Source organism: Macaca fascicularis, chromosome 5 (assembly GCF_037993035.2).
Source record: "Macaca fascicularis isolate 582-1 chromosome 5, T2T-MFA8v1.1".
Lineage (NCBI taxonomy): Eukaryota > Metazoa > Chordata > Mammalia > Primates > Cercopithecidae > Macaca > Macaca fascicularis.
The window spans coordinates 63,745,077-63,762,724 of NC_088379.1; the positions used below are offsets into that span (position 1 = coordinate 63,745,077).

General features: G+C 33.5%; 1 protein-coding gene across 2 annotated transcripts; it reads right to left on the reverse strand.

Annotated features, from left to right (window-relative positions):
- Positions 1-6,993: 6,993 nt before the first annotated feature.
- Positions 6,994-16,962, reverse strand: FDCSP (follicular dendritic cell secreted protein). 2 transcript variants are annotated; one of them, XM_005555147.4, is made up of 6 exons: positions 16,907-16,962; positions 15,588-15,645; positions 11,832-11,885; positions 10,029-10,061; positions 8,801-9,011; positions 6,994-7,921 (listed from the first exon to the last, which is right to left on the reverse strand). In XM_005555147.4, the coding sequence occupies exons 3-5, from the start codon at positions 11,883-11,885 to the stop codon at positions 8,844-8,846; spliced, it is 255 nt and encodes an 84-aa protein (XP_005555204.1). In that variant the 5' UTR covers positions 15,588-15,645; positions 16,907-16,962; the 3' UTR covers positions 6,994-7,921; positions 8,801-8,843. The 2 variants fall into 2 exon arrangements, with proteins under 2 accessions (XP_005555204.1, XP_005555203.1); XM_005555146.4 differs by lacking the exon at positions 15,588-15,645 and having other exon boundaries at positions 7,784-7,921.
- Positions 16,963-17,648: the final 686 nt, after the last annotated feature.

Genomic DNA, 17,648 nt, shown 5'->3' on the forward strand with positions numbered 1-17,648 from the left:
ATTACAGAGATAAGACCATACTTTGCATATCAGCTACATTTGCATTTGCCCTCATCACTTGGTAAGAAGAAATAGTTTGTGAAATGGTAGAGTTATACAGCTTTCATGAGTATTTGAAAGGCATGTTTTAAAAAAATAATTATTCCATAACACATAAAATTATGACTTTTATAGAAATAAAATTTGAAAGTTATTAAGGGATCAATTGCGATTATTATCATGAGTCCAACTTCCTGAGGAATTAACTCTCAACGTTTGTTTGTAGGAATATGTTAAACGCCTTTTTTGTTCGGAATTCACAATGTCTACTATGATTTAGCTGGTGTCAGAATTCGACTGGAACCCAGATTAAAGTTAAAAATAAATTTGATCATAACACCATTCAGAACTTAGGTTTAGGTTAGAAATTAATTTTAAAGTGATGCTAGGTCATATTCAAGCTTAACAATAACTAAAAGGAAGAAAATGTGATTCTGAAATAACTATGGTGATGTCCCAACTAACTACTGTGAAAATAATCACTTTCTTTTCTCAGGTGTTTCAGCAGCATTACCTTTCCTCGTGCCAGTCAGGTCTTGGTTGGCAGTAGGTTGAGTTGGCTTGTCAGCTGCAGAGAAGACCCAAGATAAATAACTGAAGACCAGACCAATGAAAGGATATTAGTACCTTGAGTCACGCTATTCTGTTTCCCTCCTACTTTTTACCCAATAAGATGATGACAGAAAGGAAAGATTTGATGACAGCAGGGTCACCTTTGGGTCAATCCTTTTTAATGAAATGCGGAGAAGGATGTAAAGTCATCACTCATAAAGCTTGAAAAAAGAGTATTCATATCTTTTTAAACAATCTTTTTTGTTTTATAAAGAAATATAGAAGAATTTTAAAAAATATTAATTGTATTCTTATTCAACTTATCCTATGTATTTGAACTTAAAACTGCTGTTGAAATGAAAAATAGTCACAATACTTTCACATTTTAATTGTTTCTTTTAGTTTAAGAACCTGGATTTCAAGTGATACTGCATCTGGTATAGACTGTGGTTAGTCTTCTTCCTTCCAGAATTACAATTATTGATTTTTAAAAATTAAATAATTGGCCATCTCACACATACCCAAGAGCACCTCCTTATAAAGGTAAAACCCGTATATGAAACATTTTAATCGGTGTAAAGTGGGGAACTATTTGCATTTGAGCTGCAGCACATTTTCTCCCATATGCATTGACTAAATACTTAGTGATTTATTATTTTCTCATGAATAAACATTTTTAAGATTTTAAATTTCATTAATATAGGTGAACCATTTTGAAAAAACATTATTAAATTATTGAATTGGAGATATTTGTTCTGTTTTAAGGAAAGTCATTTTGACTTAGAGCATACATCACAAACCCACTGACATTGTGAATATTTTGGCAAAAAATAGCTAAACAAAAATTTTGTTTAGATAATTCAGGAAAGAATTATTTTCTTTTACTTGTTTTTCTCAAGAAATAATGTTAACTGTGACTTCATTTTGCCTGTGAAGAACTGACCAGATTGAGGAACTTACAGGAATTAATGTAAGACTGCCAGAACACAAACAAGAAATAATATCAGCATTGTAATTATGTCTATGTTCCTATCTGTTTCTTAGAACTGTTGCATGTCTTAGAAAGTTAGGAACAATATTCTAAACCGTAGAATACTTATTTGGATTACACAGAGTAAAATGAGATTTTCTGTTTCTCAGAATAGTTGGTTTTTGCAGTTCAAAAAGAGATGACAGAATTTAAAATTGCTACACCAAGTTGCTAAAGTAATAACACCAGCCATTCTATCTGAACTATTTAGTCACAGTGTTTTCCTTTGATTCTCAGGGTCCATGGTTGAAAGACTATGATCTGGTCATTCCTAAATTTTGAAGGTGTTCTATTTCACATAGTAATTTCTCAGCCATTGATTTAAAATCATGAGTGTTAATGATTTTTCAGTTGAGTATTGAATTATTTAACTTACAAGTAGCAGACACTCAGAACACTTCTGAAGACATTGTTTTCACAGGAAAATATATTTTAAGAACACCTGAGAGTGCTAATAATCTTTTCTCCGACTAAGATAAAAACATGTTTACCATGGTATCATCCATTCACTTCAAACACTAATGTAGCTTTTGTGGAGCTTTGCAAAACTGGACATTATTATTTGAGCACACACATTATTTTAGGTACTGGACATTATTCTTTGAGCACATACTTTATTTCAGGTACTGTTTCAGGCAGTAGGGATAAATTAGTACCAAAGCAGGTAAACATCTCTGTTCTTGTGGAGCTCGTAGTCTAAAATTTACTTGAATACTGGTAACATTGGGTATTTTCCCATATCTACTGATCTAAGGCAATCTTAGTGAAAGTGTTTTGAGTGACTGGAGTAGATGAACTAGGTGGATTCTATAATGGAGCTATCCAATGCTCTTGTGTTTTCCAAAGAGAAGCAAAAGGAGGATCAGAACTCTCCTGATCTGAAATCTCCAAGGAAGCTGCAATAGTGCTGAACAAGGCCTCCAAACTGAGAGTGTTTATAATTTGGAACGAATCCATCAGTCTTTATCTAGTTATGCATCCATCAATAGGGGGCATGGCCTGATGCTGGAATATCCCTGGATTATGGGAAGAGAACCAACAGGCTTCTCAGTCCAGCTGCAACTTCCCTTTGTTTAGGTCCTGATAATCAGTGTATATTCATACCACCATTCACACAGTGGGACTGGGTAAGAGGCTATTGTGGGTACATAAGTTCACATTTTAAGCATTATAAACAAAAACATTTTGGAATAAGTGACATGATGATTATTGACTCATATACACTCTTTTATTAGTAACAACTTCTTGTTACTCTGTTAATGTTTCTTACATTTGAAATGTACATCATGCTATTTTATCTTCCTTTGAAGGTATTTATATGCATGTAGTTTTATTTTTTCTGTCTCATTTTATTTATCGGCCACTTCATTAGTACCAGGCTGACCTCAACAATCTATTTTGTTCTTGAAGTACAATAATGTCTGTAACAGTAGCTGCAATGTAAATGACAAACACAGCTTTCCATAGGATTAGTAAGGCATCTGAAAATTGATACTTTAGTGTAGAAATTTGTATGCTTCAACAATCTTTGCTATATGTAAAAACCATGGAAAAAATAGCGTACGATGCTCTTAAAAATGGTCAACAAACTAGAGCAAAGTGGAATATCAAAATTTTACTCTCCTGTAGCCACTTCTGTTAAACAAACAATGCACATACAAACTGTTTGTATTAGAAATAAAGTACTTTTGGGAGTATAATAGACAGCCACAATCTCTGTTTGAGGAGATTTTCTAAGGAGATAGTGTTTTCTCCTGAACACTTACAGAAAGACTATTTTGAGATTGTGAGGAGACATTGTATGTCATCTGGAGCCTAAAGTGAGTGTCATTATGACTTTAGCATTAACACACACATTAATTTATTCCTCAGTGAGTTTTAGGGTGCAGAGATTTCTGAAACCATTAAAATATAAAGATTTAAAAATACAAAGGATAATCAATTTATGTAAAGTGTTATTTCTCCAACATGATCCCAAGGCCCCTATAATCCTATCCTATGTTTACTTCATTCTTGTCATTCTTGTTACCATTCAAAATAAACAGCCAGATCAACGACGATCTCTGTGTAGCCAAATCTAATGGGAGCTGTTAGATATTTTTCCCACTCAATATTTTAGCGACTCTTGGCATGGTGATTCATTTTTCTGACTGGTAAAACTTTTTGACTTTTCCTTCCTTTTTTTTCCCCTCAAATCACTTAAAGCTGCTCTTAATTTTCATTTTGGTTCCTCTTATTTTCCTCAAACTCTAAATTTAGGAGAACTTTAAAAAATTCTTCCAGCATCCACCACCACTCTATCTTTTCTCCCTCTATCTTTAATGTCTTTCTAGTTGATGTACTCAATTCCTGTAACCTTAAGTATCATCAATAGGCTATTGCCTTCACTGAAATCTAGATTCAAGTATCCAATAGCTATTTTAAAATCTCCATTAGAATGTAAAATAGACATCTCCAAATTATCATGAACAAAGCAGAATCTTTTATTTCCAAACATACCCTGTTTCACTAGTTCTCCACTAATCTCTTTTCTCCTTTAGTAAACAGAGCCATGATACTACTAGTGACTGAAGGGCCATCTAGTGACTCCTATAGGTCATCTTTTCTCTCATCCCTGCAACAACCTGTTAGAAGAATTATTAGTTCTATCTCAACAATATACCCCAAATCTGATACCACTTTCTAATCTGACCTTTGTTGCTTTAGTCCCAACCACTGGTGTGTCACATCTGAACCATCCTAATATTTCTGTTTTTGGTCTCTTTACTTTCACTCTTATCACCCTATAATCATTTTTTACACAGTTAGAAAAGTGTTTTTAACATATATCTGACATGATAATTATTCTACTTAAATTCTCAATGGATTCCCAGGCACTTACAATACATTCAAACTTTTTTACCACGGACCATTTCTAAATAATTTGGTCTCTCTTTATCCATCTCACCTTAACTTCTACCCCTTTTACTCTCACTGTGTGCTGGTTTCAATGACCTTTCTGTTCCTAAATGTGCCAAATTCTTTCCTAAATCAGGAACTTCCACTTATATTCATGGTCCCTGGAATGTTCTTACCTCAATTCTCAGAAATGTTCCCTGTATTATTTGGGATTCACCTCAAATGTCTTCATTTCAGAGAGGCTTTCTTTGGCACTTTGTCTAAATACTTCTTCATCATTTTATTATTTTACCTTTTATTTTCCTCATATTACAATATAAATTTCTTTTTTTACTTATACGTGTTCATTTACTATTTCCTGTCCTTTTACACTAGAAAATAATGGTCCCAGTCTCTAAACCTTTGCTTGGCACATATTAGACACATACTCATTGAGCAAATGATTAACTCTCTGTACTACTTGTTTAAGTTGCAAATTCCTGCCTAACCCCACAACACAGAGTCAAGATTTTCAGAGCAGGAATGTTCCTAGAAATCTGAATAACAAATAAGAAACTGAATAATTTTTTATGCAGATCAATGTTTTGGAATTACTACTTTCCTCTGGATGAGGCCAGAACCTAGTCAAGAAGAATGTCTAAAATGGGCAGGCATATTATCTGTTTTCCCCTTGAATTCTAACTTCATAGAAGAGTTAGAACATGTAGATGAAGAATGGATTTTTTTGGGCTCTGTTTTCCTGTGAGTGTATTAGAACTGACCTTCCCCTGAGTGTTGGGGAGGCTGGTCTCTAGCTGGGCTCTCATTTAGAGTGACCACAGTTAGAATTCAGTGTGTCTCTCTGCTCTTATTTCATTCCCGTGCTAAAGTCTTGGATACTTGAGGGGAAAGTAGATGCTTCCTTAAGCAATTGTGGGGAGGATCCAATAGGTGGTCCATGCCTTGCTGTTTGCCTTGCTGTATTGCTGTTAGTGTCCTTCAGCTACCTTGGTTTGATGCCCATGGCTTTGGCCAGGGTTTCAACTCTGCCCGGGCATTATTGAATTGACATAGAATCCTAAATAAATACTGTCTCCTAGATATATTAGCTGTTTTCATAAGGAAATAACTCATGAGGTTATCTTTACTCTGTATCTGCATGAAAAATTGATAGAAATGTTATTTAGTGAACAAGAATATTATTAAGATGTTTATCTTTTGCTTCTCAGGTTAGAGGTTGTTCCTAAGATTAATAGAACTTTATGTATTTATTAGAAATATGTTTTAAAGTATTTTACTCCCGTCTTTTGCTCTTTTATCTTTGTCTAATGGAAATAAACATCATTAAAAATACCCATTTTCAATAAAATATAAAACAAAAAGAAAACAAAAGCGACAAACAAAAATATCAATTTGAGTGTAGAGCTTATCTAGTAAATGTCTATTGAGCATTGAATTTGTTCCTGTTTCCCCGTCAGTAACCTATTTATCCATTAAAGTTCAACTCAAAGTCACCTGTGGGACCTTTCCTAATTTGTGTAGGCAGAGCTAGTTTCTCCTCTGCTTTAAAACAAAAAGCTCTGTACTTTTTTGGAGCATTTATTACATTTCTTGAAATTTTGTATATGTTTATCTCCCCTATCTAACCTGTAAGATCATTAAAGAGAATCTTTTTTCTTAATCTCCAGTATTTAGCACAACAATATTTTCTCCAAATCTCCGGTATTTAGCACAACAATTGACAAAAAGTAAGTATAGTCATGTGCTGTATAACAATGTTTTGGTCAATGCCTAACTATCTATGATGGTGATCTCATAAGGTTATAATGGAGCTGAAAAACTCTTGTTGCTAGGAATGTCTTGATAATCCTGGCCCTGTTTAGGCATAAGCTAATATGTATGTTTGTGTCTTGGTTTTAAACAAAAAAGTTTAAAAGTAAAAAAAGTATTTAACAATAGAAAAAACTTATAGAATAAAGATATAAAGAATAAAAATGTATTTGTATCTTTTGTTGTATCTTTATACTCTAAAGATATTTTTATACCTTAATTCATTATTGAAGAAAGAAAAATATGTTTTCATGAATTTAGTGTAGCCTAAGTTTGCAGTATTTATAAGGTTCACAGTAGTGTACATTTATGTCCTGGGCCTTCACATTTAATCACCACTCACTTACTGACTCACCCAGAGCAAATTCCAGGTCTCTAGGTTCCACTCATGGTAAGTACCCTATATAGTTGTACCATTTAAAAAACTTTTATACCATATTTTACTGTATTTTTCTATGTGTAAATACACAAATATTCCCTGTTGTTTTATATTTACCTATAGTATTCAAGAATAATGCCCAAATTCACTGGGTGGGGGAAATAGTTAATTAATTTTAATAGAAACAAATCTAGCAGTTAAAGTAGATGACAGAGTTGTTTTTTCTTCAGAAAGTTGTTATGACACAAAATGAGGCAGATGAAATAAAAGCTCTGAGAGTTAAGATGAGATGTCAAGGACTTTTAATGAAACAAAAAACTGGGATAGATTAGATTAGATAGTAGATTAGTGGCACAGTAGATTACTTGCAGAGCTGAGTCTTCCACATTTCAGAGCAACCATTTGTCTTTGGACCCTCTTCAGGGCTCTGAATGCCTTTGTCTCTCTGCCCCTCTATCTTATTTTCCCATGACTGTCTCTCCCTGGTCATGCAGTTGCCTCCAATCTGTCAGCTGTGAAGTTAGGAAACAATGCCTATAAAATTAATTTACCAAATTGTATTGACGACTGTTTGGTTTTCTTGTTGTCTTTCCCATATTTCAATTGGGATCACTGACTTTAATACCAAGAAATATTTAAATGTTTGAGGTACCTGTAATCCCTGAAAGTGATCAAGGGAGTCAGCCATTTCCCTAGTCAAGTGCCAAGTGGCTCATTAGGCTGACTTTGATTTGTAGCCAGTTATGGATGAATGATGGCAGAATTTCCATTGTTGATGCTAAGGGTCTCAGCTATGAACAATTTAAACTTAAGGTGAAGAAACACAATCTTTATTCAAAGAGAATTTTTCTAATTTCCTGATAATCAGCTTGTGGAGACAAAGGCAGTCATTGTGACCCACTGAAAGGCTTATTGTGCAAGTAGAATCTTGTTGGATGACTTTTGTCACATGCTGTAGGACAGTTTGTTATTATCACCATCTGCCACCTCTTCCTTCTTCAAGATATTGCTGAAGATTGAAAACAAATCAAGTACTTATCATGGAATTTGTGGAAATTAAGAAACCAAGACCTTTGCTTTCATGTTTATTAAAGAAGATCACTAAAGATATTGAATAGAGAATGCTGTGTGCTATTTCAATTACATTTGTTATTCTTTCATTAACAGGAATTTTGATTCTTCAAAGAAGTGGCTCACATTTAATTTTAGGTGACCTGAAATAAATAACAGACATAAGGTTATTAATTCCAATGGGTTATTTTTTTGGAAACATGTACATTTTCTGCATTTTAATGACAACTATTGGCTTAAAAATATATCTAGTTCAAGGACTGGGAAACCATCTGCTCAAGAACACTGAGTAGATGTAAAAAGAAAGCAAAGGTCTTTAGTGGTAAGTATTATCTGAAATATTTTGTTTCCTAGAACAGTCCTCTGGGTTCTAATTTACTCTTAGATAAGACTATTTTATATATATTAAATTTTAAATTATTATAGTGGATTAGATCTATAGTCTATGGTATAGACTATATTTCCTCAATTTATCTAGTAATTGACACATCATCCACTTTGTTTTTGATGTGATGAAATGACAGGGGTCACTGTTATAGGTGAAGCATGAAACCTTTAAAATTTTTTACTATAATGTGACATTCGGAAGCTAAGTTTGGAATTTTAGTATTAGAAAAATTACATGGTTCTCTAAGGACTAAGCTGAAGTCTACTTTAAACTCTAGGCCCATAAATTCATCTACTATGATCTCCACCTTGGTTACTCTGATTCAGTCCAAAATGCAGTTACTGACAATAGTATAAAGAGTTACAAACACTTTGTAAACAATATTTTAATAACATAGGGATTGTTTCTGTTACATCACAACAAAGGAGGGATTGAAAGTGCTGTGCTGATTAGATCATGGAAGGGCACATATGTGTATCTGAGTGGACACACGTGACGGTATCTACCAGAGAAAAACATTAAAACAAATTGAAACTTAAAGGGGCCAACTGGGGACATAGTTAACATTTCTTTTTCCTTGAAATTATGGATTCCAATCTGCAAACAAACTATGATTGTAACTATGTGTACTTACCACATATTTCATCTTCAATTTTATTGTGACTTCTCATTCTTGTTTACTTTTCGCTAGGAAGGGGAGTTGTAGGGACAGATTCAGGTATTGGAACAGGAAAACTACGTCCAAACCTTGGAAATCTTGGATATGGAATTGGTGGAAATGGGCGAAATGGATATGGGTAAGGGAACGCAAGAAACCCTGAAAAAAATTCATCGCTGTCACTGACCTGTTGAAAGAAAGAAGTTAAAGGGTTTATTTTACTTTTTACAAAGAAGAGAAATTGAACAGCTTTGTTTTTTTAAATAATGGGCCTTTATTTTTAGGAAGAGGCTTTAGAAGCTCTAAAATCCTTTATCCTTTCTGTGTGTACTATGGACAGGGAGTTTATTAATTTGCATCATTTAAAAATTATTTAGAAAGGTATGTTCTTGTATCTTTCCACCTTGTATCTTGCCACAAAATAAAGACAAATTTTTCTGGCAATTACTTCTTTACCTACAAGACCAAGATGAATGTGGTGTTGTAGTACCATAAAATTTCTCCCTTTGCCTTCATACAATTTCTTTACCCAAACCACATGTGGGAAACAACCTCTCTCTTTCAGTATCTCAGTTCCTTCTTCCTGCTTTCTCTCTCAATTATCTGTCTGTATCTCTATTAGTTTTTGTATTCTTAGCTCTCTGTAGTTTTTGCGATAAAATCATGCTTTCCAGATAATAGGATTTCCATAAATAAAAACAAATCTTTAAATAAGGCTTTCCCTCTTTGAATTTTATTTTCTTTTTATTAAACAATTTTAGTTAACTGTTTAGACTCAAATAATCCATGAGCGAATTTGCCACTGGGAGGATCATCAAAGCCAGCCCACATCTCTTAATGCTCAGGTTTCATTTTTTACTTTTTTTGAAATGAGTTTCATAGAGCTAAGGCCTCTGCCTTAGCTTATGGAGGCCTGAGTTATTAGGCTAGATAAATCTAGAAAAAAATATTGTAACCCAAATCGTCACAGAATGATTTGGATTTCAATCCAATTCTTACCGTGATATGAGATATGGAGATAATTTCCTTTCTATGGGCAGAGCTCACATCCCTGAAGTCTAAACCTCTGTTGAGTGCTAATACCAAAATCTCTTTATGAATCTCTCCACAGTTTGGGAGGTTTAGGTAAATCAATATCTTTAACAACAGTTATGAATATTTCACACATAAAACTTACATGTAAAAAAGAGAAAAGGTAACTTACACTTCTTTTTTCTCGTTCCTGGTCTTGAGAGACCTAATGGTCAAACAGTGAAGTTAATTAAACTCATGCTCATGAAAACACACAAATAAATATATACATATGCATGAGGGAAATAATTTGACAATCTATTACCTAATATTGTTTCATAATAACCATTTTTTTAAATACCCAGAATTTGTCTAGAAAATGTAGAAATGATTTTCCTGAAAAGTCTTAATATGTATTCTCAAATGGCTCAGATTCACCACTATACCAAAGATATGTGGAACTGAATTATGCACTGAATGGTATATGGTTTATAATATTTTCTGGAGTGTAATGATAAAAGGGCATGTGTGTTAGGTATTCTTACAGAATACAGCATGTGAAGGAGAAAAAACCCTGAAGATTCATGAATCAAGACAAAATATACAGTCATGCATTGCCTAACAGCAGAGATAAGTTCTGAGAAATGGGTAGTTCAATGATTTCATCATACAAACATCATAGAGTGTACTTACACAAAACTAGATGGTATAGCCTACTACATACCTAGGCTAGATAGTATAGTCTCTTGCTCCTAGCCTACAAAACTGTATGGCTTATTACTATCCTGAATACTGTAGGCAGTTGTAACACAATGGTAAGTATTCATGTATCTAAAAATATCTAAGACATATCTAAACATAGAAAAGGTACAGTAAAAAATATAGTATAAAAGATGGAAAATGGTACACTTTATACCTATACACTTATATAGGTTACGTGCCATAAATAAAGCTTTCAGGACTGGAAGTTGCTCTGTGTGAGTTAGTGAGTGAGTTATTGCATATGAAGGCCTAGGATATTACTGTTTACTCCTGTGGACTTTGTAAACACTGTACACTTATGCTACACTAACCTTATAAAAACGTATTTTTCTTCCTTTGATAATAAATTAACCTTAGCTTACTATAACTATTTTACTTTAACTCTTTTGTAATAACACTTAGCTTAAAACAAACACATTTTACAGCTGTACAAAAATACTTTCACTCTTTATATCCTTACTCTATATGCTTTTTCTTTTTTACTTTTAAACTATTTTGTTTAAAACTGAGACACAAACATATACATTTGCCTAGGCTTCCACAGGGTCAGGGTCATCAATATCACTGCTTTCCACCTCCCCATCTTGTCCTACTGGAAGGTCTTCAGGGGCAGTTAGACACGTGGAACATTCATCTCCTATGATAATAATGCTTTCTTATGAATACCTCCTGAAGGACGTGTCTGAGGCTGTTTTACAGTTAATGTTAAAAAATAGTAGAAGGAGTAAACTCTAAATAACGATAAAAGCATAGTACAATAAATACACAAACCATAGTACAATAAATACACAATAATGTTTATTATTTTATTATGAACTGTGCTTAATTTTTTGTGCTCTACTCTTATGTGACTGACAGAGGGTAGGTTTGTTTACATCAGCATCATCACAAACACGTGAACACATGACTAATGCATTGCCCTATGACATAATGATGGCTACGGTATCATTAGGTGGTAGGAGTTTTTCAGCTTCATCATGATTTTTTTTTCTTTTTTATTTTTTTAAGAGAGGTAGGATTGCTATGTTGCCCAGGCTGCTTTTGAACTTATGGGCTCAAGTGATTCTTCTGCCTTGACCTCCCAAATTACAGGGAATACAGGCATAAGCCACTGTACTTTGTAGCTCAGTTATAATCTTATGGGACCATCCTTGTATATACGGTTCCTGGTTGACGGAAATATGTGGTACATGGTTATACATAAATATTTTGGAATGTAGAAATCGATACTTACTGGGAAACCAACAGCCACTGCCAGGATGGCTGTGATCAGGAGAACTTTCTTCATCTGCAAAATGGAATAAATAAAATAAAAAATAAGAAGAACTTTCATTTTATTCATAAATATCCTAGAAGTCAACAAAAAGACTGAATTCAAAAGATCCAGTTAAAGTACGAATTATTCGACAAATAGCTCTTTGAGTTTGAGCAAGTCACTTACAATCATAGAGAATCAATCTATTTGTTAATAAAGAACTTTTTTAAGGTCAAGTAAAAGGAGCTTTGTAATTTCATAACTATATTACACTGGTTGCTTTAAAAATAAGCATTCACATATTATTTAAGAATAATAATTCCTACGTAACAAACCTACACATGTATCCCTGAACTTAAAATAACAAATAAAAGAATAATACTTCTATGTACTTGTAAAGTACATAGTTCCTGGAAGAAATAATGCATTGGTTTATACAGAGAATGTTAGCTTTGGAAGTAAGAATGTTAGTTTGGAAGTAAGAAGTAAGTTTGAATTTAGTGATCTCAGAAAGTTCAACATTCCTTATACTAATGTCCATGAAAGTAATGTAGCTGACAGATTTATTTGCACTGGTTCCAGGCAACCCCAAAAAGTCCATGATGTGAAGAAGGATCTGTTTTCATGCCTGCTAATACAAAATCCATCCTGCAGTCCATGTATCAAAGAGTAATTTTGACTTTCAAGTTTTATTATTTAATAAATAATAAAGGACTTTTCCAAAGCATTTTATTGTATTTTAATTTTCACTGTAGATTCCTCATCATATCACACACTGTTAAAATGTATCAATTACAGTATCATTAATATTACATTTGAGAAAACTGAGCTAAATTAAAGATTTATTCAATAATTTTATAATGGAGTACACAATGAAACATAGAACATTTGCATTTATAAATATTTGTCATTAATACAATAAATGTGCATATTACTGGATTTCAAATAATAATGGGAAATTTTCTGTATTGGATGGTATCATTAGGCATTAATCCTCTTCTTTGTCATGGTGTGAATGCCATATATGCTAGAGAACATGTGGGGGGTTCTGGGAAAGGCAATCAAGTTGAAAATGTGGATTGGCTATGGGACTTTTCTTGAAGTTTGCCTCATATTTGTTAATTTATTAGTTTATAAAGTTTTTCTTGATAACTGATTAAGTATGAGATGTTATTCTAGGTGTGTGTATGTACAGGCACACCTCATTTTATTGCACTTTATACATATCTTTTTTTTTACAAATTGAGTGGCAATTTGTGGCAATCCGGCATCGAGCAAGTCTATCAGCACCATTTTCCCAACAGCACGTGCTCGCTGTGTGTCTCTGTGTCATATTTTGGTAATCTTAGCAATATTTTGTAGTTTTTAGTATTATAACATATTTTAATATCTATAAGATATTATAAATATGTAATAAGATTTTATTATATCTTTTATGGTGATCTGTGATGAGTGATTTTTGGTGGTGTTACTTTGATCCAATTATTTGGGGCTGTTATGGGAAAAATAAGTGGCAAACTTATTTGACAAATGTTGTGAATGTTTTGATTGCTTCACTCACTGGCCATGCCCCCAGTTATCTCTTCCTCTCCTCAGGCTTTTCTATTTCCTGAGATATGAGAATATTAAATTTGGGCCAGTTAATAACCCTACAATACCCTCTAAGTGTTCTAATGAAAGGAAGAGTCACATGTCTCCTACTTTACATCAAAAGGTAAAAACGATTTAGTGAAGAAGGAATGTCAAAAGCCAAGATAAGATGAAAGGGAGGATCTTGCAACAACTAGTTAGCCAAGTTGTGAATGCAAAGGAAAAGTTTAGAAGGACGTTAAAAGTGCTACTACAATGAACACAGGAATGACAAGAAAGCGAGAATCTTGTTTCCAATAAGGAGAAAGTTTTAGTTGTCTGGATAGATCAAACTAGACAGCACATTTTCTTAAGCAGAAGCCTTATCTAGAACAAGGTCCCTATGCTCTTTAATTATACAAAGCCCTAGAGATGTGAAGAAACTGCAGAAGAAAAGTCAGAAGCCAGCAGAGATTGGCTATAACATAAAAGTGCAAGATAAAGCAGCAAGTGTTGATATAGAGGCTGCAGCGTTATCCAGAAAATCCAAGAACACTGATGAAGGTGTCTACAATAAGTAATAGATTTTTATTGTGGATGAAACAGTCTTATTTTGGAAAAAGATGCCATCTAGAACTTTCATAGCTAAAGAGAAGAAAACAATGCCTGGCTTCAAAGCTTCAAAAGACAGGCTGACTCTTTTTAAGGGATATAGCTGGTTTCCTAAATTGAAGCCAATGCTCATTTATCATTTCAAAAATCCTAGTGCCATTAAGAATTATACTAAATCTACTCTTCCTGTGCTCTATGGATGGAACAACAAAGCCTGGATGACAGTACATCTAGCAGAGCATGGGTTACTAAATGTTTTCAGCTCACTTCTTAGGAAAAAATATTTTTTTCAAAATATGGTTGTTCATTGAAAATGCATCTGAGCCCCCAAGAACTCTGAAGCAGATGTTCAAAGAGATGAATGTCGTTTTCATGCCTGATAACACAACATCCATTCTGCAGCCCATGGATCAAAGAGGAAATTTGATGTTCAGGTTTCATTATTGAATAAATACATTTTGTTAGACTATAGCTGGCACAGGTAATGATTTCTTCAATGGACCTGGGCAAAGTAAATTAAAAACCTTCTGTAAAATATTCACCACTCCAGATGCCATTAAGACCATTTGTGATTCATAGGAGGAGGCCAAAATATCAACATTACAGGAGTTTGGGAGAAGTTGATTCCAACTCTTGTGGATGACTTTGAGGGATTCAAGACTTCAGTGAAGGGAGTAATGTGCAGATGTGGTGGAAATAGCAAGAGAGCTAGAAGTGAAGCTTGAACATGTGACTTAATTGCTTCAATGTAATGGTAAAACTTGAGTGAATGAAAAATTGCTTCTTATGGATGAGCAAAGGAAGTGGTTTCTTGAGATCGAATCTACTCCTGGTGGAGATGCTGTGAAATATTTTTCAAATGACAGTAAATGATTTAAAAACATAAACTTAATGGGTAAAGCAGTGGCAGGGTTTTCAAGGGTTGAGTCCAATTTTGAAAGAAATATTGTGGGCAAAATGCCTCATGTGCTCCAAAATGCTACAGCATCGCATGCTACTGAGAAATCTTTTGTGAAACGAAGAGTCAATCCGTGTGTCAAACTTCATTGTTGACTTATTTTAAGAAATTGCCACAGCCACCTTAGCCGTCAGGAATCATCACCCTGATCAGTCAGTAGCCATCAACATCAAGGCAAGACCCTCCACCAGCAAAAAGATTATGACTCAGTGAAGACTGGGATAATTGTTAGTACTTTTGAGCAATAAAGTATGTTTTAATTAAGATTTTTATGTTGTTTTTCTAGACATACTGCTATTATACTTAACATATAATGCTATAGTGTAATCATAACTTTTATGTACATTGGGAATCCAAGAAATTCATTTGACCTGCCTAACTGTGATACGCATTCTGTGGTGGTGGTTAAGAACTGAACCTGCAGTATCTCTGAAGTTTACCTGTAATATCAGTTTGGAAAGTCCCTGATTTATGGATCCTTTAAGCTCACTGTTACATTGTTATAGGTAAATACATTACAAAGTTTTCTAAAGATTATTTAATATTTTACATTGAGGAAAATGTCAATTTTTAATGTCATTATCATTTTGAAGTACCTTTGAGATAGTGGAGATTCTAGGGAAATTTTACCACCTTTTGATGTTTCCTATATATCTATGAGACAAAAGAACACAGTGTAAAAAATGTAGCAATGTTTTGATCTCTGCCTTTATTTTCTGATATTAATCAAAATTTGAATTCAAATTCAAAAAAGTACCAGATAATGTAATAATTTTGAGAAGACAAGAATGTAAAATTCCAGTCAAGTTCAGACTTCTACAGGCAGATTGTTAATGTAGGAAATCAAGAGTAAAAAATTATACAAGCACTCACATGCATACACTCACGCATTCTCACAGACACACACATACATATACATATACATAGTCTACTTTCTATGTGCAAAGCATTGTGGTGGGTGCTTTCAGGGATACAATGAGAAAGCATAATTTCTTCCATATGAGACTTCCACATGGAAGACAGTTACAGATATTTCTATAATGCAATACGAAGTGTGATATATACCATATGTAGAAATTGCAAAATATTGGGAGTATTTAGAAGAAAGAGACAGGTTGAGGAAATAGTTTTGGAGAGGATAGAATTCAAGCAGGGCCTTTACAATTTCTTTCAACGGGTTTCAAGAATTATTTAAAACTACATTAAGCAAAGAAGTAAATAAACCATAACACAGACTCTTCCAGATCATATCTTAGAGTCAGGACATAGCATAATTACCAGTTATCTCCTTTTATTTTTATACTTATCAAGTCATGACACCCATGGCAGTTTATTGCTGTGTGCTATAGAATAACTGATACCCCAGATAAATTAGATGCATCTTCCTAGAAAATTAATTTTATTCAAGAATTTATGGGAAAGACAAATGACTTTTATATTAAAATCAACATAAAATGTTAAGGAATGGAATGTAAGTACTGCATATATTTTAAAGATAAAAGAGGAGGCCAAAGAAATTGGCTCTTGCTCAGACGTTAGAGAATCTTTGGCGGTGCATGTTCCCTTTCTTTGCTGACCTGATGGCCACAAAGTTAAAAATAAACCTGAGGCTCTGTTGTCTCACTCTGTCCACATTCTCCCCAACCAGCGTTCCGCTCCTACAAAGATTCGTTTATGGTCACTCTAAAATATTTACTACAATAAGATAGTCATTTAAAAAAATAAGTTTTGCGAACAGAATACTAAAAGTGATTTTCTAATTACTAAGTACAAATTCAAGCAACCATTACATGACAGTCTCAATAATCTAAATTTTTATGATTTAAAGAAAAATATATGGAGAGATGCTATATATCTATATTTACAAAATAGATATACAATGTTAGTTTACAATGATATTTAAGACCTTTCTTACCTCAAACGTTTCAGTTAGTTCTTTGTCTCCGACGCTGTTAGAAAGGGCGAGTGTCTGGCCCTGGAATATTGCAGCTGTTTTATATACTCGAAGGTATAATGGAGTGGAGAAATCTGTGGCTTAAAGGCTTCTCCCATAGGATCAGTTATTACTCATCAACTATCACAATATGTTGAAATTGGGGAATATCCAATGTTTAGTTTCATAGAAACTACCAAATACCAAAATCTTTTGTGGTTTGTATTTCCAAATTTTGTGTCTTGTATATTTGAAGCTTATCACTTTACATGTTGTTGTTCCATTGTCTACTCTCACAATTTTTTTCCTTCACTTCCCACAATTTAAAATACCTCCAAGCATTTTACTGGTATTGATTATAATCTATTGCAAAGCATATTTGATAGTGCTGGAATCTTAAGAAAATAAAAAATCTAAAAATCGTTAAAGATGGGATTAAAATCTTTTGCATGATTCTGCATTCAGCTTCTTCATTTTATTATCAGGATTAGAGCTTCATAGGTGAGTGAATTGTATTTTTGGAGCACCACAGCATCTTGTTTACCTTATGGAACACTATTACTCTGTTTCTCAACTAAAAATTCACTTGCAACAGAAAGGGTATCATCATTAAGTGCTGGCTAGAAACTAGAGCCCACAAAACATTCAAGAATTACCTTAAATATGCATGCATATTGGATATGCCATTTTCAAGAGTCATAAAATTTGAGCTTTAACTCATTTG